General features: G+C 39.1%; 1 protein-coding gene across 1 annotated transcript; it reads left to right on the top strand.

Annotated features, from left to right (window-relative positions):
- Positions 1-20: 20 nt before the first annotated feature.
- On the top strand, positions 21-27,253 carry LOC135875160 (zinc finger protein 14 homolog). The gene is made up of 7 exons (XM_065400154.1): positions 21-49; positions 3,454-4,637; positions 8,258-8,354; positions 14,724-14,969; positions 19,860-19,993; positions 23,077-23,200; positions 27,055-27,253. The coding sequence occupies exons 1-7, from the start codon at positions 21-23 to the stop codon at positions 27,251-27,253; spliced, it is 2,013 nt and encodes a 670-aa protein (XP_065256226.1).

The raw sequence follows: 27,253 nt of genomic DNA on the forward strand, positions 1-27,253 counted from the left end.
GCCGTGACACTGGCAGCTGCATGGGGCGGACGCACCCAGCGTTTGAGAGGTGGGTGGATGATGGTGGCGGAGGGGACAGGAAATTTGGGGTGATTATAGAACAAAGGGGAGCGGGTGAAAGGCAGGTGCTCAGGACTTCTTGGGATATGTGGACCCTAGATGTCACGCCAAATAAGAAATGGGATACTAAACTCTGAAAACCGGGGTACAACCAAAAACTACCGAGGTTGCCTGAATTTGTGGACATATGGAGTTAATTTAAGTAAAAGAGAAACTGCCAGGGAGCCTAGGGCCAAAGTACAGACATTGTCAGGGCCGGCTCCAGGCACCAGCCCAGCAAGCAGGTGCCTGGGGCGGCCATCGGAGAGGGGTGGCACGACCACTGCCGCCGAATTGCTGCCGAGGACTGAAGCGGCGACGGTAGAGATCGCGAATGCGGCTTTTTTTTTTTGCTGCTTGGGGCGGCAAAAACCCTGGAGCCGGCCCTGGACATTGTGGCTATTGTTGAATTATGTTTTATAAAACTTAATAGCTCATAAACAAGATTTCATCGTTTATTGTTTTAATGTCAGAGCAGGCTTAGATGAGCATCTGCAGCCCTGATACTCAAGGCATTTGCAGCCTTGCCCTAGTGTATTAGAAGAAGCCAATGGGGCTATGTCAACACTAGCACTTTTGTTGATATAACTTATGTAACTCAGAGGTGTGAAAAAAACGCACCAAGTTACACAAACAGAAGTGCCAGTGTGGACAGCGCTATGTCAGTGTGACACGCTCTCCTGCTGACATAGCTACCATGGCTTATTGGAGGTGGTTTAATTATGTCGATGGCCATGGGAGAGCTCTTTCCCGTCGACCTAGAGTGGCTACACAAGCGATCTTACAGCAATGCAGCTGCATCTGTACAGCTGTGCCACTGTAAGCTCTCTAGTGTAGATATGGCCCTAAACTGAGTAGGAAGTCTTGCAAGATTGTCATGAAAATCTAGCAGCTAGTGATAATATTTGGGGGTGGGAATTATATTTTGCAGACATTTTTTAAAATAAATTATTCTGGATGGGAAAGGGAGACTTTTGTCAGCTGGAAAACAAAAATGAACCCCAGGTGTCTGTTTTCATTTTCAAAATGGGAAGAAATGCAGTAGAGAAACAGCATAAGCACGGAAAATTAAACTAGATTTTAAAAACGGTTTCAGTTGTGATAATCTCGGGTGCTAATAATGCTAATACTTACTACTTCGCTATTATTACCTCTTATTCATTATAGGTACTAGATAATACTTAGCCCTGCCTTGAGTGCAGGGGGATGGACTAGACTAGACGGCCTCTTGTGGTCCCTTCCAGTGCTAGGATTGTATGATTATGGCCTAGTTATTTCTTAGTCCTGCCTCAGTGCAGGGGACTGGACTAAATGACTTATTGAGGTCCCTTCCAGTCCTGCACGTCGATGATTATGTTCTGAAAGACTAACCAAGAATTGTGCTAAGCACTGCACAGAGTACTAGATGATAATATCGCGTTCCAATACCTGGTTCAAAGAGCTCATATGCAACCATAAATTACAACGTGTTGGATTATAAAGATGAAGAACCTGAAGCACAGAGGTTTAAATGACCGAGCTAAGCTCACACAGGGATGGGAACGGGGAGGCGCTCGCGGACCTCGAGCTGTCGCTGGTGTTTAAAGCGTTGAGATTTGGATTTCAAACGAGTCCTTCCGCGGCGATCTTGGGTGCGTCACTTTACGCACAGTCCCTTAGAGTGGGGCAGCCTGGTGTTATGGAGGGAGGAGGCGGGAGGGCTGGGCGCGCGCTCTAACACTGCCCCCTGAGTTCCGGGCCGGAAGCCGGAAAGCTAGCGGAGAGGGGCGTGTCTGAGCCGCGCAGGCCCGGAAACAGGGTGAGACTAACTCAGCAACATAGCCAGTGACCCCTGCAGAGCGGAATGGAACCTTCCTCCCTTCTCTTCCCTTCCCGCACTGCTGACTCGGGCAGTGAGGGAGCGGCACGTGCTTTCACTAGAGTCAGTCCAAGCGGCGGCGGGGGGAGGAGGATGAGGCGCAGCCGTTGTAGCTGTAGGTGGTGCTTTGAGGTGACCGTGTGCCCTTGGCAAAAGCGTGGGGGGAAGCCGCAGGAAAAAGGAAGAGCAGGGAGGGGGGGTCGAGCTGCCAAACAGGCGCAAGAGGGACCCGCCACTGATTGTCTTCCTCTGGCACTAGCCCCTGCTGCTACTATCTCCCTGGTTTTGCTGTTGAATCACTGTAGCAGGTACGGTCAGCTGGTTCTTCGCCATTCCCTGTGTAAGGGGAATTCACAGCGCCTGAAAACAAAATATAAGTAGAGCCCTGCAGTGGATACAAAATTTGTATCTGCAGCTGATCCGTGAGGGGGGGGGGTAGCTCAGTGGTTTGGCCTGCTAAACCCAGGGTTGTGAGTTCAATCCTTGAGGGGGCCATTTGGGGCAAAAATCTGTCTGGGGATTGGTCCTGCTTTGAGCAGGGGGTTGGACTAGATCACCTCCTAAGGTCCCTTCCAGCCCTGATATTTTATGATTCTGTGATCTGCAAACATCACTGGATATAAAGTGGATATCTGCAGATTTGCAGGGCTCTAAATATAAGGAGTGATCCTGCATTGGTGGGAAGAGGGGAAGGTATGCAGAGGGATGTACTACAGATGATCAGATCTAGGGCTTCCAGCTGCTGTGATGCATTCTGGATTATTTTATTGTTTATTTTAAAAGAATTGGGGAGGTTAACAGACTAAAGATTTATATTAAAAGGCACAACCCTTTGTCACTAGTGGATGTTCTGTATATATGTCAACTCTATAGATTTGTGAATGAATGTATGCTGAGATGTTTGTATCTTAATGATGCATTTTTCTATGGAAAAGGCTTCGCCATGGGATTCATAAATGTTATGCAAGTCCCAAAATGAATACACAACAAAAATCCAGTAGAGGAGAAAGTAGCAAATGGACTTGGAATTGTTTTTTTAAACATAAATAGTTTTCTAAAATCTCAAGTTTGAAGTTACAGAATAAATGTTTCATCTGTAATATTAATAATTTACTGAAGTAAAAAATGAACTGCTTTGTACGAGGCATTTAGGTGTAAATTTTCTACTGGCAAAACTTCTGTTGTCTTCCAAGAGGTTATGATTTCACCTTTGAATTTTATATACACTGATGCAATTTAGATTATAATCTGACCCTATGTCCTCTTGTTGTAACAGCTGAGAAAAGGCAACCATAATAATTGAAGTATAAATATACCACAGCAGAGTATGCATCAATCTCTACTTGGGAAAATGTAAATAGGCACTTTATGTATATCTTGCTTAGTATTACTGAAGATTTAGAATAAATTATCTTCTTCTGGAGAAGATTGCTGACATACCAGTTTTGCAGATTATAGAACAGCTACTAACTGCTTTATTTATGTTTCTCTTATAGACTTGTGTACTTGCACTTTCTGAAGATGAATGAATTTAAATATAAATACCAATACATTCCTTCCACAAACCTACATTTACCTGAGGAGATCACAACATCCCGATTGTATGCCTCTGCGACAGAGGGCTTTGAAGCCCAAATTGCCAGCCTGGTGGAAATGTTTTTGGTTGAAGTGTACAGGTGCAAACTTTGTCAGTTCACAAGCAGTATCAAGAATAAAATCAGAACTCACATGACTAACATTCACAAACAAGGTAGAATTTGCCACATTTCTGAATGCCTTGAAATGGGCCCAGATCAAGATGAAAATGACTCATACAGCATAGGGGATGAAATCTGCCAAGAAAACAAAGAAAATGAAGAAAACCTTGCAAAGATGTCATTTCTGTTGCCCATGTACCAGATGATTCATAACATGAGCCCTGAATGCTGTGATGTGAGCCTGGGGAATCATAGTGATAATCCTAGTGTCTCTCATTCTAGTAAGGTAAACACACTGTTTGAAGAAGAAGCAGGTCAGTTTCAGCTTGAGGAGCCCTGCTCTGTGGTGCCTAATCCACTCTCATATTCCACAGACCCTAATGAATTTAAAAGAAGCAAAGATGAGGAGGAAGCCCAATCTGAACATCTCATGTCACTTGGCCTGTGTCGCATTTCCAGCATTAAAACGCAAACCTTAGAAGTAGAAGTGAAAACAACTAAAGTTGAAGTCAAACAAGAAAATAGTAAAAGTCAGAAGAAGGTCAGACCTGAACACAGCGGCTTAGCTCAGCCTTTGAAAGGTATTTACACCTTAAAACCAAGTGCTGAACGAATACAACACTGCAACATATGTGACCAAGAACTGAAGTCAAAGGGTGCTTATAAAATCCATGTTAAATGTCATGATGGGGATGAGGGCTTCAAATGTGTTTATTGCAATTGCTGCATGACTGAATGGAACTTAATGGAAAATCATTTAAAAACACACAAGCCAGTAAAAGAGAGCTACCAGTGTCTGATTTGCAAGAGAGTTTTTATGTCGCCAGGTGCATGGAAAATGCACAGGAACAACCATCATGGAAAACGTAATCTCTTTCAATGCACAAAGTGTTCATCTCTTTATGAAACTGAGCAAGTGAGAAATCTGCACGTATCTTGTCATTATGGCGACTTGTTTAAATGTCTGCACTGTGATTTTATTGGTAAGTCTCAAACAATTATTTTTCTCATACTTTCACCCTCATTGTAAACCTGTCTGTAAGCATAATGTATATTGGGAGTTACAAAGATGTACTTCTAGAGTGTCAGCATGTAGTATGATACCATCTGTGATGAGCTATAACAATCTTAGTGTTACTGGGAAAATGGTTACAGGCAGGAGCAATACAAATCTGTGTGTTTAATTAGCTTTTGCAAATGTATCTTTTTATGAAAATGTTACCATGCTCTACAGAATTGCAGCTCATTTTAAACTATAATCTGTGGATTCATTCTCTCTCTCTCTCGCTCTCTTTCTCGTTCATATATATAATAGAGAGAGAGAGAATTTTTTTTTTTTAAGTTGGACTTTAACTTTTCCTAGGACTTGAAAGTCATGTCACATGTAATGGGAAAAGTAACTTTACGGGGATTTACTCTGTCTCTAGTTTAATAATAACACTCTGCTGTTTTTATCTTTAAACCACTACATTGCCACTGTAAACATTAACTAATACTTACGTGGCTGTGATGTAGCTATTATCTACATAGTATGAATAGGGAAACTGACAAAGACCAAGTGACTTGCTTAGAATGACAGAATTCCTAGCTTCCAGTCTGGTTCTCAGTCCAATAGACAACATTGCCTTCTCTGACTTCAAATATTATTATATCAAATCATGGCATATAATGCAAAAATTCTTAGTGCCTGTGTCAGACTGTTTTCTGCCACTTAAGTTTCTTCCTTCCCACTTTTTTGTTGCAGTCTGTCAGAAAGTGCAAACTGAAGCTATCTGTGTGGGTGGTGTTTGGAGAAGGTGCTATGGTGTCTGTAGCTGTAGTCGGTAGTCGTAATAGCTTGTAAATGTAGTGAATTAGAATATCCGTTGAAGAATGAGGTGAGTATGGTGGTACATGGAAAACAGGTTACTGTGATAATGACCAGGTTGGACAACTTGCTTGGAATGAGATCTTGTATAGAAAAGGATTTATTGCCCTCAGATTATGTGTTGATCCATGTGAGACTGAGGTGCTAGTTTTGTCTGTTTTGGTCTTGTTTGAGATTGCACATACCTGGAGCTGGACCTTGTCTACAGAATTCCTGCAAGAAATAAAAATGACAGCTGAATCTTGTGACTTTCAGAATCAGTTTCAAAACTCACTACTTCAACTTTCTCTTGGTAGTTTCTTCATACAAATGCACAACACCTCCACTTATTCATAGGCAAGCAAGAAGTATATAAACTAATCAAACTGTTTCTCTTACAGGGTGGAAAGGAAGGTTGTTATATTTATTTCTGTTTTAAAATAATTTGAAGTGCTCCAATTCTACAGTTATAGGAGTGACTATAAGTGCATATATAAACATACAACTTGCTCCATTCAGTGTAACGAACCATTAATTTCAAAGTCTAATTTTGTTTTTTTTTAATGGAGACTCTCGATCCAATTAGTGTTTTTGTTTGTTTGTTTTAGTTTTAGCCTAAGTGACTAGAAGTGGTTTGTTTTTATGTCTACACTATGCAACTTTTAGCGACACAGCTGTGCTGCTAAAAGGCATGCATTGTAGCCACTGTTTGTCGGCAGGAGAGAGCTCTCCCGCCGACAAAAAACTTGCATCCCCAACGAGCGGCGGTAGCTTTGTCAGCAGGAGAGCTCTCCTGCTGCTCATACCAGCGCTTTTCCTCGGCAAAACTTTTGTCATTCAGGGGTGTGGGTTTTTTGTTTTTTTTTCCATACCTCTGAATTCTGCTTTGATACACTTGTGTAACATCCATTGACTTTGATGAGAAGTGTGTCTGTGTTTTTTAAGGGCAGAATGTGTCCCTTAATGTTAAATTAAAATACGATGTAAATATTTTTTTGAAGTGGACCTACCTGTTAAAAGATGCCACCAGTGTCCATTATAACCTGTTTCATAAATATTTCAGGTATTCCCTTTTTTGCATTCCTCACAAAAATGCAAAGTGATCACAAAACTGAGCTCTTCTAAAAGGATATTGTATTTTGTTGAATTCTGAAGATGCTGAAGTGGAGAAACAGTATAAGAATAGCAAGTTGTCCCTCCCACCCTCCCACCCCCCCCCCCCCCCCGCGATTATCTCTTAGTCATAATAGCCCATAGCAGATAATGGGACTCACTCTAATATTTAATCTTGGCAGAGATGCCAAGTCTACAGTTCTAATGAGTTTGTATAACTGAGATAATAAAGACCTGCTTTTTCTCTATAGCAATGGTTTTGGAAATTGTAGTAAGTTTTAATTGCTGTGAAGTTTATTATTAGTAAGCCCTGAACTTGCTTTGGTCTTAAATTGATTCCTTGAGTTGCCCAGGAAAGTGAAAACTGTCTGTAACAGCTAATAACTCTGTGTGCTGCATACTTGTTCTGACTTTTAACCTCAAGGACAATTACAATGGTGACAGGGAAATATTTGTACAAGAATAAATGTTTTCTCTCTTTCCTGTACTATTTTATCAGTTATGTTAAAATTTACATTAGCTTCATCCCTTACCCTTATCCTAAAACAAAACTATAGACTTGTCGCACCTTTGGCATACACTTTACATTGATTAGTATTTGTACTTCATTTAGCACCCCTTTCTGTCCCCCTCCCCCAAAATAAGAAAGAAAAAGGTAGTTTTAAACTGGCATTATCATTCTGGTTCTCAATATAAACCTGACGGAGGACAGAAAGGCCCAAAGAACAGGTAATGGCACTAGCTTTCCACCTATGGGTCAGTATTCAGAATCTGCCCTTGATCAGTTAGACCAAAAGTTACCACCATGTACTGTCTGTTCAGTGACTATGTATAATAATTCTTTGTGGGAAAGGAGTTAGTGCTCTCAGTCATGTTTCCTACTGAACAGGTGTTCACATTGGCATTTTTCATAGCAGTCTTGGAGAAGAGCCAAGAGCAGAGCGGGAATGGAAATGGAATTATTCTCTTTCACCCCTAAAGATGATCCCTTCAGATCAGAACTGGTGCTCTCCTAAACCTCTTGTGTTGTTTTGTTGTGTTCTTTTGTTCAGCACTTCATGTGCACGATAATTCACGTAAAAATAAAAAGTTGCACCCGTGGAGGAGTTGATGGTTCATTTCAGATTGTGGCTTTGCAATCTTTTTGAGAACTAATTCTTTATCCCCTCTTACTTGACATGTTTGGGGCTTTTTGGTCCCTAGCTCACTATATTATATAAAATTAAAAAGCAGGAAAAATTTTGTGTTTTGATGTTTCAGTTCCATCTTGGAGTTCTGAGTAATACATAAGCCGCTCAACTTTGCCATTATGGCTTGTTGTTACCAGCAGAACCCCATGATGGAATTATAGCTACATAATTCATAGTCCCCTGTCTGTTCTATTTATACAGCTAGTGTTCTTCCTGAATTACTATACATACATACTACCAAACCATATTCACCCAGTGTAATATCACTGAAGTTATTGAAATTACGCCAGTGATGAATTTGGCTCTCTCAAACAGATGTATAGCTGAAAACAAGGAAGATTGTTGAACATGGTCAAATGTATAGTTTTAGAAGAATTAGTGATATTTTCTGTATTTACTTCTATTTCTTCTGACGCTGATACATTTCAATGATCTACGGCTTTTTAACACACAGAGAGAGAGTGGAGTAAGGTCTACAAGCATCTTCGCACCCACAAATACAGTTCCAAACCACATCAATGCACCGAATGTGAAAGATGGTTCTTCCAAATGTAGGTAGCTCTTTAATTTGAATGCTTTACTAGTTGTTTGTCTCTTTTAATAACCAAGAAACTAGAAAAACACAGCAAACTATTTCATAAATGTTTATGTATCCTGTTACTGGTGATGGTGAAGGAATGGTAGAGCCCTACATGTGAGTATTTAATATAAAAGGGTGAGGGAGTGGGAGTGTTTAAAGAAAAAAAACAGGGTTTTAAAAATAACGTGATGGAATTTGCTGTGTTCAGGAAACACCACATCCTGCTGCTGGTATCCGAGGGAGAGAGAGCTCTATAGTGGCTCCCTATGACAGTGAAATGAGGTGGGGAAAAGGTAACTTGGGTTCTGAATACAAAGGCTCTTATGCTGTTATGGGAAAGAGGTCCCCTATGGCCACTCTGGACATTGGTGATGGGGGAGACCAGAATAGGTACCTTCAGTACTCTTCCTTTAGCCCCCCTCCCCTTCCAGATACCATTAGGAAGGGCAGAAAAGAACAGGCACCACATGGTAGTGGGATTTTGGTGGCCAGGAGAGGAGAATGGCGGCATGAGACACCCAAACTACAACAACCATGAGAAACTGGCAGCATTTCCAAATCAAAATTTTAAGTTTTCAGCTAAAAGTTTGTGATTTTCTGGGTGTTGGTTTTGTTTTGTTTTGACAAAGTCAACATTTTTAATAGAAAACAGATACTTTTCATGAAAAATTTAATTTAGTCAAAACCCAGTTTTCTGTCCAAAGAGCGTTTTGAATAATAATAATAATAATAATAATTAATAATAAAAAGTCATCTAGCCCTACCTGGTAGTGACACATTTACAGCCAGACAGCTTGTCTTGAGCAGTCAAGCTGCTTCCTACTACCAACAGGTAGCTGCAGGAGGCTTTCTTTCCATCATAAGTTTGCAGATGATACCAAACTGGGAGGGATTGCAACTGCTTTGGAGGATAGGATCAAAATTCAAAATGATCTGGACAAATTGGAGAAATGGTCTGAGGTAAACAGGATGAAGTTTAATAAAGACAAATGCAAAGTGCTCCACTTAGGAAGGAACGATCATTTTCACACATACAGAATGGGAAGAGACAGTCTAGGAAGGAGTACGGCAGAAAGGGATCTAGGGGTTATAGTGGACCACAAGCTAAATATGAGTCAACAGTGGGATGCTGTTGCAAAAAAAGCAAACGTGATTCTGGGATGCATTAACAGGTGAGTTGTGAGCAAGACACGAGAAGTCATTCTTCCGCTCTACTCTGCGCTGGTTAGGCCTCAGCTGGAGTATTGTGTCCAGTTCTGGGCACCGCATTTCAAGAAAGATGTGGAGAAATTGGAGAGGGTCCAGAGAAAAGCAACAAGAATGATTAAAGGTCTAGAGAACATGACCTATGAAGGAAGGCTGAAAGAATTGGGTTTGTTTAGTTTGGAAAAGAGAAGACTGAGAGGGGACATGATAGCAGTTTTCAGGTATCTAAATGGGTGTCATAAGGAGGTGGGAGAAAACTTGTTCATCTTAGCCTCTAAGGATAGAACAAGAAGCAATAGGCTTAAACTGGAGCAAGGGAGGTTTAGGTTGGACATTAGGAAAAAGTTCCTAACTGTCAGGGTGGTTAAACATTGGAATAAACTGCCTAGAGAGGTTGTGGAATCTCCATCTCTGGAGATATTTAAGAGTAGGTTAGATAAATGTCTATCCAGGATGGTCTAGACAGTATTTGGTCCTGCCATGAGGGCAGGGGACTGGACTCGATGACCTCTCAAGGTCCCTTCCAGTCCTAGAGTCTATGAATCATCAGCAAGAGGCAGGATTTTCTTCTTATCTAATAGACGGAAGGCTCCCTAAAGCCCCACAAATATATCATGGTCTTAAAATTTGATTGTATCACATGCTTTTTGTCATCCCTTTGAAAATCTGCTGAAATTTGAGCAAAAAAAAAAAAATCACAGTTCACATAAATTCAATAGAGACTTCTTAGATTTTTAGCAAGTTAAATTCCCCAAAGATTTCATCTGCACTGGGCACACTCCAGCCCAATGTTTAGCAGGACTTTCCTTGGAATTGCAGCCATGGGCTGCTGCAGACTGTGCTGTGTCCAGCTCTGGGCACCTGAACTGAGAGCAGGGGACCTCTCTCTCCTGTGACCTCCTGCTGAGCCCCAGTGAGGAGAAAGAAGTTACCTGATACAAAAGTAGAGTGGTCTTGTTGGGCGGGGTGAGGGTGGGGAAGTAGACTGGAACAAGAAGCTTGGGGAAAGGGGTGAAAACTGGGATTGAGATTTGGGATGGGCAAAAAGACTGGTATTGGGTGGGCGAGCAGACTGGGACTGGGAACCAGAGGGGCCAGAGGATGGAGGGGAGAGAACTGGGGGAACATATCTGACAAGGGGAAAACTTGTGGGGAGAACTGGGACTGGCTGAGTAGAAAGACTGGGACAAGAACTGAGTGGCGGGACAGAGATTGAAACTGGGAGCCCGTGGTGATGGGCCACATGGGCAGAGGAGGCAACCAGTGGCCAGGGTGAGGAGAGAGACAGATCAGATATGGGGCTGTGGGGGAAGCTGTGACTTGCTGGACAAGGCACCTGAGGGTGGAAGTGGGTTGGGTGAGGGGAGACTAGGACGGGGATTCTGGAGGGATGAGACTTGCAGGGATTCTGGCATTTTTCTAACTTCTTTCTCTTTTGAGCGCTTAACTTTGCAACCTTAATAATCTTTGAATGTAACATTTGTGTGTGATATATTAATGAGATTTGGGGGAAATGGCAAGATTAGTAACTTTTAAAGGAAACTGACAAAAATCCATCAACTTTAGCAATATGTGCTCAATGCCATTAGCAACCAGGCTATGAGAGGCATTCAGCACGTTGTTAATTAAAAGCTCACGTATTTCTTCCTTAGGTCCTGGGACATTCAGACCCTCTAGGGTCGCCGGCTTCAGCTCCATCATGACACCTTGTTGGTGATGTCATATTGACCACCGCACCCCGCTGGAGCATGGAGCTGGTATATATTGTGGGTGGAGGGTCAGGTAAGTGCCTTTTTATTTTTAACGTTAACTTGAATAGTTTTTTAATATTTTTATCCCCAAAGGGATAAAATATTTTAAAATCTTTGCAAAACTGTGTAATACAATTAAAAACTGGCATTTTTCTGCCCCGTCTACTATAGTAGTAGGCTGAGTAATCCAGCCTTTGTGATACTGACAATACAATGGTTGCTGGGGCATCACACTAGAGAATTGGCAATCCAGGTGAGGCTGGATGGCATTGGCTGAAGTGGGGGAGAAAAAGACACACACTTTTTTCCCCCTAGGTAACAATGTGCTGAATGCCTCTCTTCTTCACAAAGCTGTTGGGGGGCATTTAGCACATATTGCTAAAGTTGATGGAATTTCACAGGTCACCTCCTAACACTGTTGTTTTGTCTTGGGTTGGTTATATTAATCATTAATATTCATGTAACCGCTAATATCTTATTTTCTGTTTTTCTTCACTTCCTACACTTTCAAGATTTTTGTTGTTGCTAAAATAATCAGCTCATTCAAGTGTGATAAACCACAAACAAACTCTCAATGAATACGCTGTGAACAACGAAAATACAGTCATGAAACCAGGTGTCAAATAAAATAGTTCTCTATGAAGTTATACTTTACTTGCCACAAATGAAAGTATTCTTACTCAGATTTGTTTGCTTCTGTTTTTACACTGACATGCAAACATCAGCTTCCCCTTCCCTCCCAAAGGGCCATTGCCAGATCTTTTTAAGCATATGATATGACTACACTGCAAACAAAATAAGCTTATCTATGTTGGTCCTGGGATATTAGAGACAAGGTGGGTGAGGTAATATCGTTTATTGGACCAACTTCTGTTGGTGAAAGAGACACGCTTTTGGGCTTTACTGAGCTGCTCTTTAGGTCTGGGAAAGATAATGTCACAGCTAAATACAAGGTGGAACATATTGTTAACAAACTTTCTGAGGAACCATTCAAGGTGAAGTGGCCCATTAACATCTCTTCAGTTATAGGACAAAAAACATGCTAAGCAATCTGTTCCACCTTGTATTTAGCTATGACAATCTGAGGGTATGTCTACACTGCAACATGAGCCCGTGCTTGAGCCTGGGCTCAAACCTAACCCTCTTGCATCTACACTGACAGTGTGCTAACCCAGGGCTCAGACCCAGGGTCCCAACCCTGTAGGGCTGGAGGGGCCGAGCTTGAGTCAAGCCAGCACCCAGGGGTCGAACCCTTTTACTTTGCAGTGAAGATGCAGCCTGTATACCTTTCCCAGACCTGAAGAAGAGTTCTGTGTAGCTTGAAAGCTTGTCTCTCACCAACAAAAGTTGGTCTAATAAAAGATATTGCCTCACCCACTTTGAGTCTCTAAGATTATTTTACTCCTTCCAACCTTGACAAAATATACTGCCTATTTAATCCTTCACATACTATTGTGCCTATACTTATTTTCAAAGACAATATCTTTTATTAATGCAAAAATGTGCCTATCACCTGGTTTGATCTTTGATGCCAGTTTTGCATGAGAGAGTTATTTCCACAGGCTTTACATGATGATTCAGATTTCAAATGGCGTAGTAACAGTTTAGTAGTTTTTGGCAGTAATACACAAGAAGTATCCATATTTGAACAACAAGATAAAATAATAAAAGTTTAAGGGTAAAATGACAGGGCTAAATTCATTCCTATTGTAATTTAATTAACCTCAGTAGAATTACATCAATAATAAATGTTGCCTGTCGTGCTTATCTGTATATATGATTTTATCATTAAAGGTTAAACTGAAGATGTATCTAATGCTGTATATTGAAGGAAAGCTGAACATATTTCCATAAAAATATTTATTTAAAAAATAAGAAATTATCATGAATTCACTGGGTTCCAAGATTGCAGCTGCAGTTTCAAACTGTACATAAAAGACTCTCATCCTAAAGAGTATTCCCCTCCACCGTTGACTCTTTTTCCTGCTGTTTCAACTAGTTGAATTCAAGAAGACACTGTTTCTGAAAGAAGGAGTATACTTTGTATATTTTTATAGCCTCTCCCGATTTAAAGTGGTAACGTTTTTCGGACTGATTATCACAGAATTTTAAAAACGAAAAAATCCACAAACACTTTTAAAGAAGAGATCACCACATGAGAGGTATTGAAGTCCCCTAGCTCAATAATGGCAAGTCAAAACTAGTCATCTAACTGTGTATTATTGGTAATTGCATAGCAGAAAAAGAAAACTGGTTTAGATTTAAAAACAAAAGTTGACTTTTCAATAACTATAAAAAATAAGTACCAGAGAAGCAGAACCAGAAAGCAATGTCCTGGTTCCTAAAACATGCTATTCTATTTGGGCTTGTCTACACTGGCAATTTACAGCGCTGCAACTTTCTCGCTCAGGGTTTTTTTTTGTTTTAAGAGCGCTGGGAGAGCGCTTTAGCGTTGCCAGTGTGGACTAGCCCTAATACTCCACAAGTACTCATTGTGGGTTCCTAATTGTCTTCTGCAGCACTAACTGTTCCCAGATAGTAACAATTGTTGGACCTGGTTTATCCTTCTTAGGTCTTCACCTTAATAATGGTACTATACTAGTATATTATGAAAGTACTACTTACAAGAATGCTAACCTCGCCTTGTAGAGTGTGAGTAAAAATTATATATAAACACACCTCTACCTCGATATAATGCTGTCCTCGGGAGCCAAAAAATCTTACCGGGTTATAGGTGAAACCGCGTTATATTGAATTTGCTTTGATCCACCGCAGTGCACAGCCCGCCCCCCCCCCCCCCCCGGAGCACTGCTTTACCGCGTTATATCAGAATTCGTGTTATATCGGGTCGCGTTATATCAAGGTAGCGGTGTACCTGTAAGACATTTGCTTAACCATATTTTTTGCAATATTTAAAAAACATAAGCAGTTACTAGATTAATATAATTTCAAGGAAACGAGTTAAATATAACTTTGTCCTGTGTCTAAGTACTAAATGTTTGAATATCTTATCTAGTTGCTTGTGGGAGTCATATATATATATATAATATGTAATGTGTGTGTGTGTGTGTGTGTGTATATATATATATATATATATATATATATATAAACTTCATGTATCTAGCATGGAATTGTGATATGTTAACAAGTCACTTGCTCATCCATGAAACTAACACTATTTCTAAAATACAATTACATCTTCACCTACCTTTGAGAACGTTTTATCCCAAACTAATAAGATGTTTTCCGCCACTGAAGATGATACAGTTTATTTACAGTTTGATTAACTTACACTTTTTTTGGTGGGGGAAGGGAATTCTTAAGTCTAATTCTGGCTTGGGTTTGCTAATTTGTTTATTTGTATTTCTTTACTGTCCACCCAGAGCTGAGCTGAAAGAGCATATGGCAAAACACAAAACTCCCAGACCCTTCCTATGTTCATTATGTGGCCAAGCGTTTAAATATAGACGTCAAATGAGCAGGCATCACAAACATGTCCATCAAAGACAGAAAGTGAAAGAGATGAAGAAAAGAAAGAGAACGGAGAATACTCTTGTGCGCTTGGATACAAAAAGAACAATTAGAACAAAAAAGAACTCAAATGAATTTGTGTGCAGCATCTGCAACAGGTAAGCTTATGCTATAATTAGGTTCAAACTCTGTTTGTTTTATGCTTGCAAGTAGTCCTATAGACTTTCATTTTAGGATTATTATTCAAGTACTGTTATTCGCTAAGGGCAATATTTTCAGAGAGAGGGGCCCACAGTTAATCTGTAAAAATAGGCACTCTCTTGGTATAGCTGTGTATACAAATAGGTCTGTAGTTGGGCTACTCACGTGAATAGAACGTGTGGGGGGGGACTGTTACCACATATGCGTGACAGGTTTTCTTATGGAATTTTTCTTTTACTTTTTTGTCAATACTGTTGTTATATACAGTAGATTTTCTAGTTGACACCTTTTAAAAATATTAACTGAATATGGGTGAGACTTACTGCGTTTGTGTGTCTATCACTATGGACCTCACTTTCAGAAAGAGAGACCTGATGTTTGCAAAAATGTATGGTTACATGTGTTATAATAATCTAATAATGTTAGATTTAAATATTAGATTAAATGTTAAATATTGTTACATGCTGGGTGAAACCTTGTTATGAACTGAGTTTAAAGAAAAACTCCATGAGGTTGATGAATATGAACTCACGCTTCAATTAACATAAGACAAATACACCCCCCCTTCTCCCCCCAACCTAAAACAAAAGAGTTATGTGAACCTGCCCATGGGTTTTAGACTGGGTGGGCAGAGGGGTTTTGCTGACTATTTTTTGGGGGGTAGTGGGTGGGGGGAGTGAGAAAGAAGAACAGAAACTGAGAGACAGAGGCAAAAGGCAAGCCAGCCAAGCAACAGTCTGTGAGTATAGTATATGACCCTGGAAAAAGCTAGAGAGAGTTTTTGAGGACTGGTGTTGGCTAAAGAGGCTTGGGGCTGTAAGCTAAGAAATGATTTTTTTGTTACTGAATTCCTGAATACTGTATTTCAGTGGTTCTCAAACTTTTGTACTGGTGATCCCTTTCACATATCAAGGCTCTGAGTGTGACCCCCCCCCCCCCCCCCCCATAAATTAAAACACATATATATTTAACACCATTATAAATGCTGGAAGCAAAGCGGGGTTTGGAGTGGAGGCTGAAAGCTTACGACCCCCCCATGTAATAACCTTGCTACCCCCTCAGGGGTCCCGACCCCCAGTTTGAGAACCCCTGCTTGTATTTTCTATGAGAACCTTTGTATATTCCAGAAGGGGGCAGCAAAGGGCTAGTATTGTTTTGTTCTCCCCTTACAAATGCTGTTTTTATTTAATGCTTTACTCGTTATATAAATTTTAATACAGAAAACACATAACAATCACAAAGCTCCAGTTTAAACATATGGAAATTCAGAGATAAGGATGTACCTCTGTGCTTTTTTCATTTATGCCTTTGTATTTCAGTGGGCTCATAACAATGATTTTTTTTTTTTTCTTCTTCCGCTAGTACAGTATGTCTGATACAAAACCAGGGCGACTTAGTGTGCGATCCGCTAGTGTGGTGTTCATTCAAACCCTGGCTTGCCATGCAGTAAGTCTCCATGTGGACAAGTCCTTAAATAGCTTATGGAAATCTACCAAATCATTAATTTGGAGTATAAATATTGTTCAATGATCACATTGGCAGTTGCTAATTGATATCTAATATGATACGTTTCTTAAGTGCCCTAGAGAGATTACTTTCCTATGCATGTCATGTAGAATTTGAAAAAAAGCCAGGTGCTAGATTTCAGTAAAACATCTGGCATTAACTGAGTACTAACAGATAATTTCTTTTTCTGTGACTGAAATAATGTTAGTTGAATTTAAATATTTCATTGGTTTTGTTTTAAATTGGTTTTTCCTGATTATCTTAAAAGAAGAGATGTGATCTGATTCTACTGAAAGGAACATATTTACATTTAACTCTATAAACCTACTTTTGCAGAACAGCCTGTGAATTTTTAGCACATCACCACCAGTAATTTTGACATTCATTTATATTTTTATTTTTAAAAAGTTATTTTTAAGGAAAAATATGCATACTTGGAACTTCTGTAACCCATGTGGTAGAGAAGCTGGATTTCAAGTCACAGGATTGCATTTAAAGGTGCTCTGGAACCAGTCCTGCTCTTGTTGAAACTAATGGGATCAGGCCAAATGTCAGGTCAGCTTTGACCAAAATATAATAATTTTTTTTTTTTTTTTTACACCAAAAAAATCTTCATAAAGCCTAAGATTAAATGAAATGGTTATTATTATTTTTTAAATTCTAGTGGAAACATTTTTTAAACTAATATTCTCCTATAATGTTAGCCACCCAGTTTTATTGCAGTATCATGCAAATATATATCATAAAAGTGAACCTGACTAGAAACTAACCAGCAGCACAAATTAATCTATCTAGTCCATTCCATTGATCAATCTGAGAGAAATTCAACAAGTAAGCATCATAAATGATGAAAAGTAAATTAGACGGTAAATTGCTTTGATCATTAAAACTGAACAAGTGTTGTTTTTAGCATAAATAAGGACATTTCCTACTTGCTAACTTATCTAAATATTGTACATACAATCCATGACTTTTTTTTTTTTTTTTAAAGGTGTCTGAAATACCCCTATGGTGTACTGCTTATTTTCCTCTTAATGGTGAAAATGAGTTGTCCCTGCTGTAATTACATGTAATCTCAGTATTTTTCTCTCCTTATACTTACACTCATAAATCATCTCCTCTAGCATTATATTTAAAAAAAAAAAAAAAGACACAGATCAATATCTATGGATCTTTGGGTCATTCTATGCCACAAACACTGAGATGAGACCACAAGGTTATCGGAGTCTTCATGTGTCCCCTTAAATCATTTCAACTGTTAGAACCATGCCTATAAACTATTTGTTTTAACTACAGTTCAAACCAAAATAATCTTCTCTTCAAGTCACATGATTGAGTGATGTAACTGGGTTGCTCCACTAAATCATTGTGAAATAGGTATCTCTTAAATACATAAAGATAGTGCTTTGATTGTGATTGCAGTGAGCAGAAGCAGTGACAGAATTTTTTCCTATTCAGTGAATGAGAGTACTTATAACTTTGAATTACCGTATGTGCATGGCTGTTTGATTCCAAAAGGCATTATGGAAATTAGACAGCATCTGTGTTTTTGAGCTGTGTATTTATTTTGTAGCTCTTAAAAAAAAAAAAAAAAAAAAAAAAAAAAAATCCTTCGAATTCTAGATCTGTGAAAATCTACTATTTGCAGTAAGGCTTTACAGTTGAAAGGTCACAAATATTTAGAGGAAGGAAAAAGTTGGTGTAACAAATATTATTTAGAATGGCACAGCTTGCTTTTCATAGATGGCTGACATGTTGAAATCTGCTGTTTAAATCCAATTATTTCTTCTCAAGCTTTTGATTTTACTGAAATCATTCTTTTATTCAAGATTGCATATCCTCTGTGAACAGCAAGGTTTTTAATAATTTGCTTTTTTAACTGCTTTCACTTCCCCTATGGAAATGATGGGCTTCTATCCTCTAAATGAAGCAAGCTTTATTTCTGCATTGCAAGGAAGTGTTAAATTACACACGTCTGAGAGTTCAGTCCATTTTTCCATCTTTTTGTTTTGAATTTTGATGCAGCCAAACATCCTTTGAAAAGTTAATTATAAATTAAGAGTTAACTAAACTGGAAATTTTTATTAATCTTCTGTTTGGTTTTTTTGCATGATTGACATCTCAGAGATAAGGTAAACTGCTGTATGTAGTAAATTTCAGAAATCAGTGAAAGAGTGAAAGTACTACAATATCAGACTTTTAAAATAGTAAATCTGCATTATGAAATATGTATGTTATAGCTTTATTTTTAATATATTGGGTGTAAGCAAAATAGTCAATGGGTACTAGTAATGTGTGACTTTAGTGCACATATTTTGGGGTTATCATTTACCTTAACAGTTAATGTACAGGAATGTATCAGAATGAAAATGATTTTTCTATAATAGTGTTGATCAAGAAACTTGAAAATGTGGAGGGCCAAATTTTAAACTCTCTGAAATCAATTGAGACGATTCCCATTGACTTCTGTGGGACTAGGATTTGACCCAAATCTTTTTTTGCTTATATTTTTTCTAATAAAACTTATAATGGAGGTATATTTTACTAATTAAAAATAAGTTGACTGCATTATAGGCTTGATCCTGCACTTCTTGCTTACCCACAGTTCTCGCTAATGTTGCTGGGAGTTGGGGAGTTTTAGGTGCTGAAAACATATAGATAGGCAGTTTGTGGGCATGAAGGATTGATGGCTCTAGAAGAAGTACCAGACCCTAAATTCACATGAACAGCAATAGAATTTAGGATATCTATATTACTGTTCAAACATTTACATCTATGTTTAATAGTAAAAAAAACTCTCATTTCTTCTTTTTAAGAGGTATAAACCCATATATCATTCAGAGGTGTACTTTTCAATGTAAATAATTGCAATGTACAAGAGTGAAAAAGTGGGTCAGGTAGCTGGGAAGGTAGTACTTACCATTGACACCAGTGGTTTTTAGAAGCTCAGATTGGATCTCTGCTTTTTGCTGCCCTACACGGTCAGTTGAATGTCACATTATGTGCATAGGCTGCCAGTAAATTACCTGTGCATAGGTTATGCATATTTGGGCCATTCTATGCATTAATATTTTAAAGGTAATACAATATTAAATTAAATATGTTTAACTACTGTGAGGACTGAAAGAAATCTTTGTTCTTTCGTTCTCCCTCCCCTGATTATATTTATCTATACCCATTAAACTAACAGCTATAAATAACAGCCATAAAAGTCATTAAAGGGCTACAATAACACAATTGGATGCTATAACTGAGAAATGTCATCCTTCTGGAACGTTTATCCAGGAAAAAAAGATGATTATTTTTTTCAGCTGTGACCAGGCTTATTTCCTCTGTGGCAGGAAGTGTTCTTCAAAACTGGCTCTACAGAGACACATGGGAATACATGCTGGCATCAAACCCTTTCATTGCCAGCACTGCGAGTACAAAACTAGGCTAAAGGCCTCATTGATACAGCATATGTGTATCCATACTGGTAAGCTCTGTGTGTGCATTATGTTCTCACTTACAATAAACTGTATTTTTTTTTTAAAAAGGGTTGATTGTTTTGCAGTATGAGAGTTTGGACCTCTCTCTTTGTTCCTCAGCAAATATTTACAGTGGTTCTAAGGAAAGAAGGTACTCTGGCTATGATAGCGAGTATACAGCACTTAGTTTTTGTCCCTGATTCAGGAAAGCACCCCAGTTAATCATGTATTTAAATTTTATCTATTTATTTATTTAGAAAGTATTATACGTTTACGAATCTTTGCCATGTAAATATTAAATACAATAATCATTACAACAGTGAGTTCTGTTTAGAGACATTCTACAGTAATACAGTTATCAGATCTGTCTATTTAACAGGATGTTACTATATTACAGAGAGTGCATCATTATGCTTATGACATGTCATGTCTAGTGATTTTTGCTGAGTGAAATTTCTGATTACGTATATTTAACAGACCAGGCATGTCTAAAACATGTTAATATTCAAAAAAATTGGACAAGATGAGGGGTTTTTTTTAATTATTTTGCTCTCTGCGTGCGTGTGTGTGTGTGTGTGTGTGTGTGTGTATACATTGTCTGAGTACTGAATAAATGATAATCAAATATCTAAGCCCTAGTCTACACTGGGGGAGGGGAGGGGATCGATCTAAGTTTGGATTGTTAGAAAGTTGGGGCGCCTCTCCCATGCAGATCCTGGCTGACCCCTAGTCTGCCCCGTCCATGTGTGTCCCTGCAGACCCCAGACCCCCTGTGGCCCTGCAGACCCCCCCCCATTCCCGCCCCTGGCTCAATGTTGTCACCCCACTACTCCTGTGCTCCCGTCCCAGTCTGTCCCCCCCGACTAGCCCTTCTGATCGCCAGTCTGTGTGACCCACCCAAGCAGCCTCATGTGCCCTGCTCTCTCTTCCCCCCCTATATCCCATGTCTCCTCACCTGGCCCTGCAGGCAGAGCACTGTGAGGAAGGCAGCCTCTGCCCCCTTCCTCTCCGGGGTTGGCTGCTTCAGCCCATGAACCAGCTGCCCTCTTTTCTGGCACCACATCAGCTCCTAGTGGGTGTAAGGTATAATTGCAGCGTGATCCCTCTTGCGGCTTCTCTTTGCCTCCCCATCAGAATCAATTATTCGGGGCGGGGGGATCTGCGGCAGACATTAATCCTGCACTTGTGCAGTGGCGTAGAAATCCCCCCTCCCCCCCCCCAAGTATTAAGTGTCTAATGGTAAGGCCTGGTCTACACTAGAAAATGAAGTCAGCTTAACTACGTCGCTCAGGGATGTGAAAAATCCACGCCCCAAGCAACAGCAATTAAACTGACCTGATCCCCTGTGTAGAAAGCGCTAAGTCGACAGGTGTATTCTTCCATCAACTTAGTTACCATCTCTTGGGGAGGTGATTACCTATGTCAGTGGGAGAACCCCTCCTGTCAGCGTAGGTAGTGTCTGTGCTGAAGTGCTGTAGCATTTCAAGTGTAGACAAGGCCTGAGTTTGATTTTGAAAATTTTGGCCTCTCTGAGATTGTTTCCCCCTGGGGATTAAAGATTCTATATACTGAGTCCAAAATGAGGATCATTATTTTTTTTATTATTGTTAAAAGACAATACAGAACAAAATCTACTTTATGATGAACTGATACCAAAAGTACATGTAAAGCACTGGAGATGGAAGTGTCCTGCATGTTTGCATTTATAATGGTTCCAATGGAGAATTAGACACACACTGGTTAAAAATCATATATTTGAGGGGAAATACTACCTTACCAGTGTTGATGTTGTTAATAAGTTAACTTTTTAAAAATGAAATAAGTTAATATATTTTTTAAGTTTTCACCATTAACTTGAATTGTCTGTTTTTTGCATTTGGGTTTGAACCATGAAAATAGACTTATCAGTTTAGTTTTTCTTTATAGTCTGTTTCACTTCCATGTTCTCCTGTATTAGATAAATGTTGTAAAATATGCAGGTAAACGTTTAGATCAAAGCATGTGTGCAGATGGGCGTGCACGCAAAATTTCTATGTGCACCAAAAGGAGGAAGCCCTTAATGTCCTCTGCTTTTTAAGCATTATTTTTTTGTGCTTGTGCTAAAAGGTGTCCATGCTACTTTTACAAAAAAATAATTAATATCCTGGCTTCACTGCTAATGCTGTTTCCTGTTGCTTTTTGAGAACTTCTGTTCTACCTCCTCTTCAATTTGCAAGAAACTGTTTTTAACTGGTGTTAACCTAGTGACTTAAAGTAGGCTGAGAGTTAGCATTCTGTATTTATGGGGCTGATGCAGGAAAAGCGGCAAGGATAAAAGTCTTTTTAGCAGAAAAGTAAACTGATCTTCAATTTGGAAATGGAGTTAGTCAATTTACCTCAGTTCCACTTCATGTGATGATTTAAGGTTAAAGATGTCTATTCCCAATAAGTGATCTATCTAGAACTAGAATTGTCCTGTTGTGCAAGAACATACTTTTTATTTCAGATTTTATTTATTGCAACAGCTTTTACATAGATATTCAAGTCAAGTGTGTTAGATTACATGTTGTAGCCATTCAGTACCTGAGGGAAGGGCATTGGAAGTCCACGTGGGAACCAAGGCAGCTCTTGCCATGGATGCAGCCTGCAAGTATATGATCCACACCTTGTAACTGGCCACAGAGTCACGAAGGCCTCTCTTTAAGTCATTTGCAGTACATCTGATCACTCTACAACTGAAGCGATTTGAGTTTTGCCCGCAGATGCCGTAGAAGGTCAAAAACGGGGGGCTGAACTATTAGATCTGTCAAAACATAGGCATTGACTGTGTTTGAAGCTTGTTCTTGTTGATGCAGCTACATTGCCCTCACGTACCCCATAAGTAACCTGCTTTGGCAGTGGAAACCTAAGCTGCTACTAGCAGGCCAAACCTTCCATGTCCTGGCTAGCATAAACTCTCAAGTGATCTTATTTCAGATGGGAATATGTAAAAGACAAGCCAATGGGTCTGAGGATATTTTTTTAATGTTCTGGTGATTCCTTTTGAATCCTTCATCCCTCCAGCCCCCATTCCTCATTTATGTGAACATGTCCCCTGCTTTCCATATTTTAGGTGAGAAGCCTTTCAAATGTGAAATCTGCTCTTATGCCTCAATTGATGCAAGCTCTCTGCGCAGACATTTCAGGACTCACACAAGTGAGAGGCCCTACAAATGTGAAATGTGCTCGTACAGTTGGTAAGTGTAAATAGTCCCCCTTGCTTGGCCAGATTTTTCACAGTACAACTATGCAGTTTTTAAATAAAATATTGTTTCCTACATACTCTGCCCATCAACAAAAAAGCCAGATATTTAAATTCACTGCCATAGACAACTGAGTCATTCGATACAAAGAGCTAATGAATAGTTTAGTTTTTCTAAGTGGATGTTTCTAACCCCTTTATCTCTGCTTCTGCTTAATTTCTACTGACGTTGTACAGGCTACGAGGGAGGATATATGGAATCGGAAGACGATAAATCTAAAAATATCTGAGGGGAAATTGAGATGATATCTGTGTGTCATGGGGTACTGGGATTATGACAGAAGAACATGTTTCTATACATTCATTCAGTGAATGGGAGTCTCTTCCCACTGTTACGTCAGCTTCACTAGGTCTTTTCCTCATATTGATTTCTTCTGCCAGTTTGCTTGTAGTGCCACCCACACCGCCCCCCAAAATTTGGAAAACTGTCATATTACGTAAGGCATTTCTCATTGTGAGCTTGTACACGTGTCTTTTGTTCATTTGACAGTGCTTGCACAGTACTGTACGTCGTATCAAGTATAGAAACAATAAGTAATTTTGGTAAAGCTCAAATACATTTTGAAGTATGTTACAGAGCATTTTGTAGTGTGTAAGGTTACAAAAGGATAACTTAAATATTTTACATTTTTATGTCTTTGAACATGGTACTATATGTTAAGTGAAATACCATTTGCCTCTTGATGTTTAAACTGCAAAGGTTTAAACTGAGAGAGGTTTTGTCTGCCGTACCCATTTGTTGGTTTGTTTGGTTGAAAGGACTATTATATAACCATCAATAGTAAATCATTTAGCATTGGATGGGATTAGGCTTGCAAAATTGAAGTGTTACTTCCAAGTTTCCTTTAGTACCAAAGTTCAAAATGGAAACACATCCATCAAATAAGAGGTAAAATAACAAAAACACCGAATTTAGAGTAAACTCCCAACCCCCTGACCTACATTGTGAGCCTTGCAGTAACTGAACACAGGAATAACAACAACAACAAAAATGTCTCTTCCTAATCTTCATGACAGCTACACTGAAATTAAGAACTCTAAACATTGTCCAGCTTTGGTGATAAAAAAATGAATTAAATTCAAGAGTTGGTGCAGATAATTCACTGCCAAATTGAGACAGAAATAGGACACATTCATTAGCAGATGACTGCCTTCTTAGAAGTTATAAGAATGATGATTGTTCTACTGTATGAGTTAGAGAAGAGAGCAGGAAGGAGTCAGAAAATAAATATTCCTGTTACATAACAGACACCACAGAACTACAGAGCAGAACACTGGTAATCTGCAGTTCAGTAAACTACACACAATAATCTGCACAAAAATGTGTCAGATTCTCCTCCTGTCAAGTAAGATTTAACAGTAGGGCACTGGAGTGAATTCTCATATTATGAAAATCTTTTTACAAAATATGCTGCCATATTTTTCTAGTGTATATTGTGCTTTATTTTAAATGATTGACAAAATAAGTACACTTTTGTGACATGTTGGCCTTGATTCTAATCGGATTTACAGATTTACAGAATTCACTAATTCCCTGCACTAGTGCAAAGTGCAAGGTTGGTTGGTTTGTAATAAGGCCCTAATACTGGCCTTACGTACATGCTTAACTTTAGACATGGGAGTAGTTCCATTGAAGTCAATGGAACATTCATATCTTCAAAGTTGAGCATGCATGTACATGTGTGCAGGATCAGAGCTTAAATATAATGCACGAATAAGGATGATAGTTCAAAAATTGTGGCTGAGTTGTGGACAAGCCATGGAAAAATCACGTAAAAGTAATAGTGGACTGTGTTATTTGTGCTAATAAGGTCCATTATTATTATTTTTCCATGATTTTCCGCTGTCGGTAGCCTGGGGCTGAGAGTAGGGGCTCCTGCTGTCAAAATTGTGGTGGAAGCCTAATATTGCAGGATCCACGATTTCCATAATATTGCGAATTAAGTAGGGCCTTATGCACGAGTAACTAAATGTGCTATTTACTTCAAGAACATTTCACACATGTATTTGTTATAGAATTTAAGTATACCAAATTACTTGCTTATCAGCGTAAGGAGCTGAATAATGTTTTGTATAGTTTGTATATATTCCAAGTGGCCATTTGTATGAATTTGTGAATATACAAATTCATACAAACTGTTTCAATATTTTCTTCAAATAGTTTTTTTTAAATGCTCCACTGTTTTTACTTTAGAATACAACCCCCGCTACTTCAACATATACCATCTTATACTGTCCTGTTAGTTGCCTTTTTTTTCCCCTTCAGATATGTAAATTGCATCAATATAGAATTCATTAGGCTGTTGATCTCAGTGGGCCATATTCAAAGAGGAAGGGTAAAGTGATGTAAGTAAATAACCCATAAGTAAACAGGTACATGTGTAAGCAAATCTAAGGATATGTCAACACTGGGGTGCGATTTACAGTTTGTGTAGCTTTAATCGAGCTAGCACACTGAAAATAGCAATGAGGGCACAACAGTGCAGGCTTCAGCGCAGGCTAACAATGCAAGTACATACCCAGGGGATCAGGTGTGTTTGTACAGTCTGCTGTGATGCCTGTGCTGCTGTGTCACTCCTGCAGTTTTTTGCAAGATAGGTAGATTAAAGCTAATGCAATTACATCTACACAAGCTTCAAATCACAGCTCCAGCTGCAGTGTAGACATATACCCTAAAATGGTATAAATGAAATAACAAAGGAGCTAAAAATGTGCAAATTACACCAACTTAGATACACGTCTGAGATCTACCCAATATTCTAATTTTAATTTGAGACTAAAATAAAGTTTTGGGTTGGGTTACCTATAGCTAGTCACAAAAAAGTTTCATGATTTGAGCTGCCACATATGAAGACTGTTTATGTGCCTTGGATTCAGCAGAGACCCTAGTATCACCTTAGTCAAGTTAATAGGAAATGATGGGATGAAATTCGCAATGACACCTGTCCAGCTAATAGGAAGAGTCCACTGAGTAGTGGATTTTAAAATGTGTCACACAAACTTCTTTCTCTACCATCACAGATTTGTTTCTCCAACTTCTATATTTGAAAATTCAAGACCTGAAATGTTTCTGAACTGGACCGTTTTATATAAGCTGAAGAGTAAGGCCCATTCAGATCAACAGCCTAATGGATTCTATACTGGTGCAATTTACATATCAGAAATAAAGGACCTAACAGGACAGTATAAGATGTTATAAGTTAAAGTAAGGGGGTTGTATTCTACAGTAAAACATATTGGAGCATTAAAGGTTTTCTTAAAATATTTTTTTTAATCGTTTGTATGAATTTGTATATACACAAATTCATACAAGTGGCTATTTGGAATGTATATAAACTATATAGAACATTATTCAGCTTCTTAATACTGATGAGTGAGTAAGGTCAAAGGGAACAGGATGAGATCCATAGTAAATATTCAACAGAGCTCACGTTTTAGTGTAGAATACTAACAGTATTTGGCTCATGGCTTAAATTCTTATTTTGGAGGCCTGCTCTTTTGTCATAATCCATAAATAATGAGAATGTGATTAAAAGTACAAAGTCAAAACACAAATATTTTTCAATAAATTCATACTATGGTTTTCAGCCTCTTACCCTCTGTCTTGTCTGTCTTAGAATATAAACTCTCCAGGCAGAAACTGATTCTTGTTGTGTGTTTGTACAGTGCCTAGCACAATGGGGCCCTGATCTTAGTTGGGACCTCTAGCCACTACTGTAATACTCCTTCTAGTAGTAGTAGTTACAGTTTTTTCCCAGTAAGCTCTAATAAGTTTCCATTACATTACAGCATCCAGAAGAAGAGCCTGGACCTCCATGTGCGACGACATCACACTGGTGAGGCGTTTGGCTGTAGTTTTTGCTGCTATTCTTCCCCTGACAAGCAACTCCTCCGGAAGCATGTAAAGAAATATCATCTCATTTCAGAAACCTCATTAATCAGCACCCAGCCCACCCCTAGCCTCAAACCATTTCCAGTGGAGCATTAG

The sequence above is a fragment of the Emys orbicularis genome, chromosome 2, assembly GCF_028017835.1.
Source record: "Emys orbicularis isolate rEmyOrb1 chromosome 2, rEmyOrb1.hap1, whole genome shotgun sequence".
Classification (NCBI taxonomy): domain Eukaryota; kingdom Metazoa; phylum Chordata; order Testudines; family Emydidae; genus Emys; species Emys orbicularis.

What these genes read in the sequence shown, in the direction of transcription:
- LOC135875160 (XM_065400154.1), top strand. Translation starts at nt 21, where the DNA reads ATGGGGCGGACGCACCCAGCGTTTGAGAG. An exon ending in GAAAGATGGTTCTTCCAAAT is followed by an intron (nt 8,355 to 14,723) that starts GTAGGTAGCTCT and finishes CTGTCCACCCAG; the next exon opens with AGCTGAGCTGAAAGAGCATA. An exon ending in GAAATGTGCTCGTACAGTTG is followed by an intron (nt 23,201 to 27,054) that starts GTAAGTGTAAAT and finishes ATTACATTACAG; the next exon opens with CATCCAGAAGAAGAGCCTGG.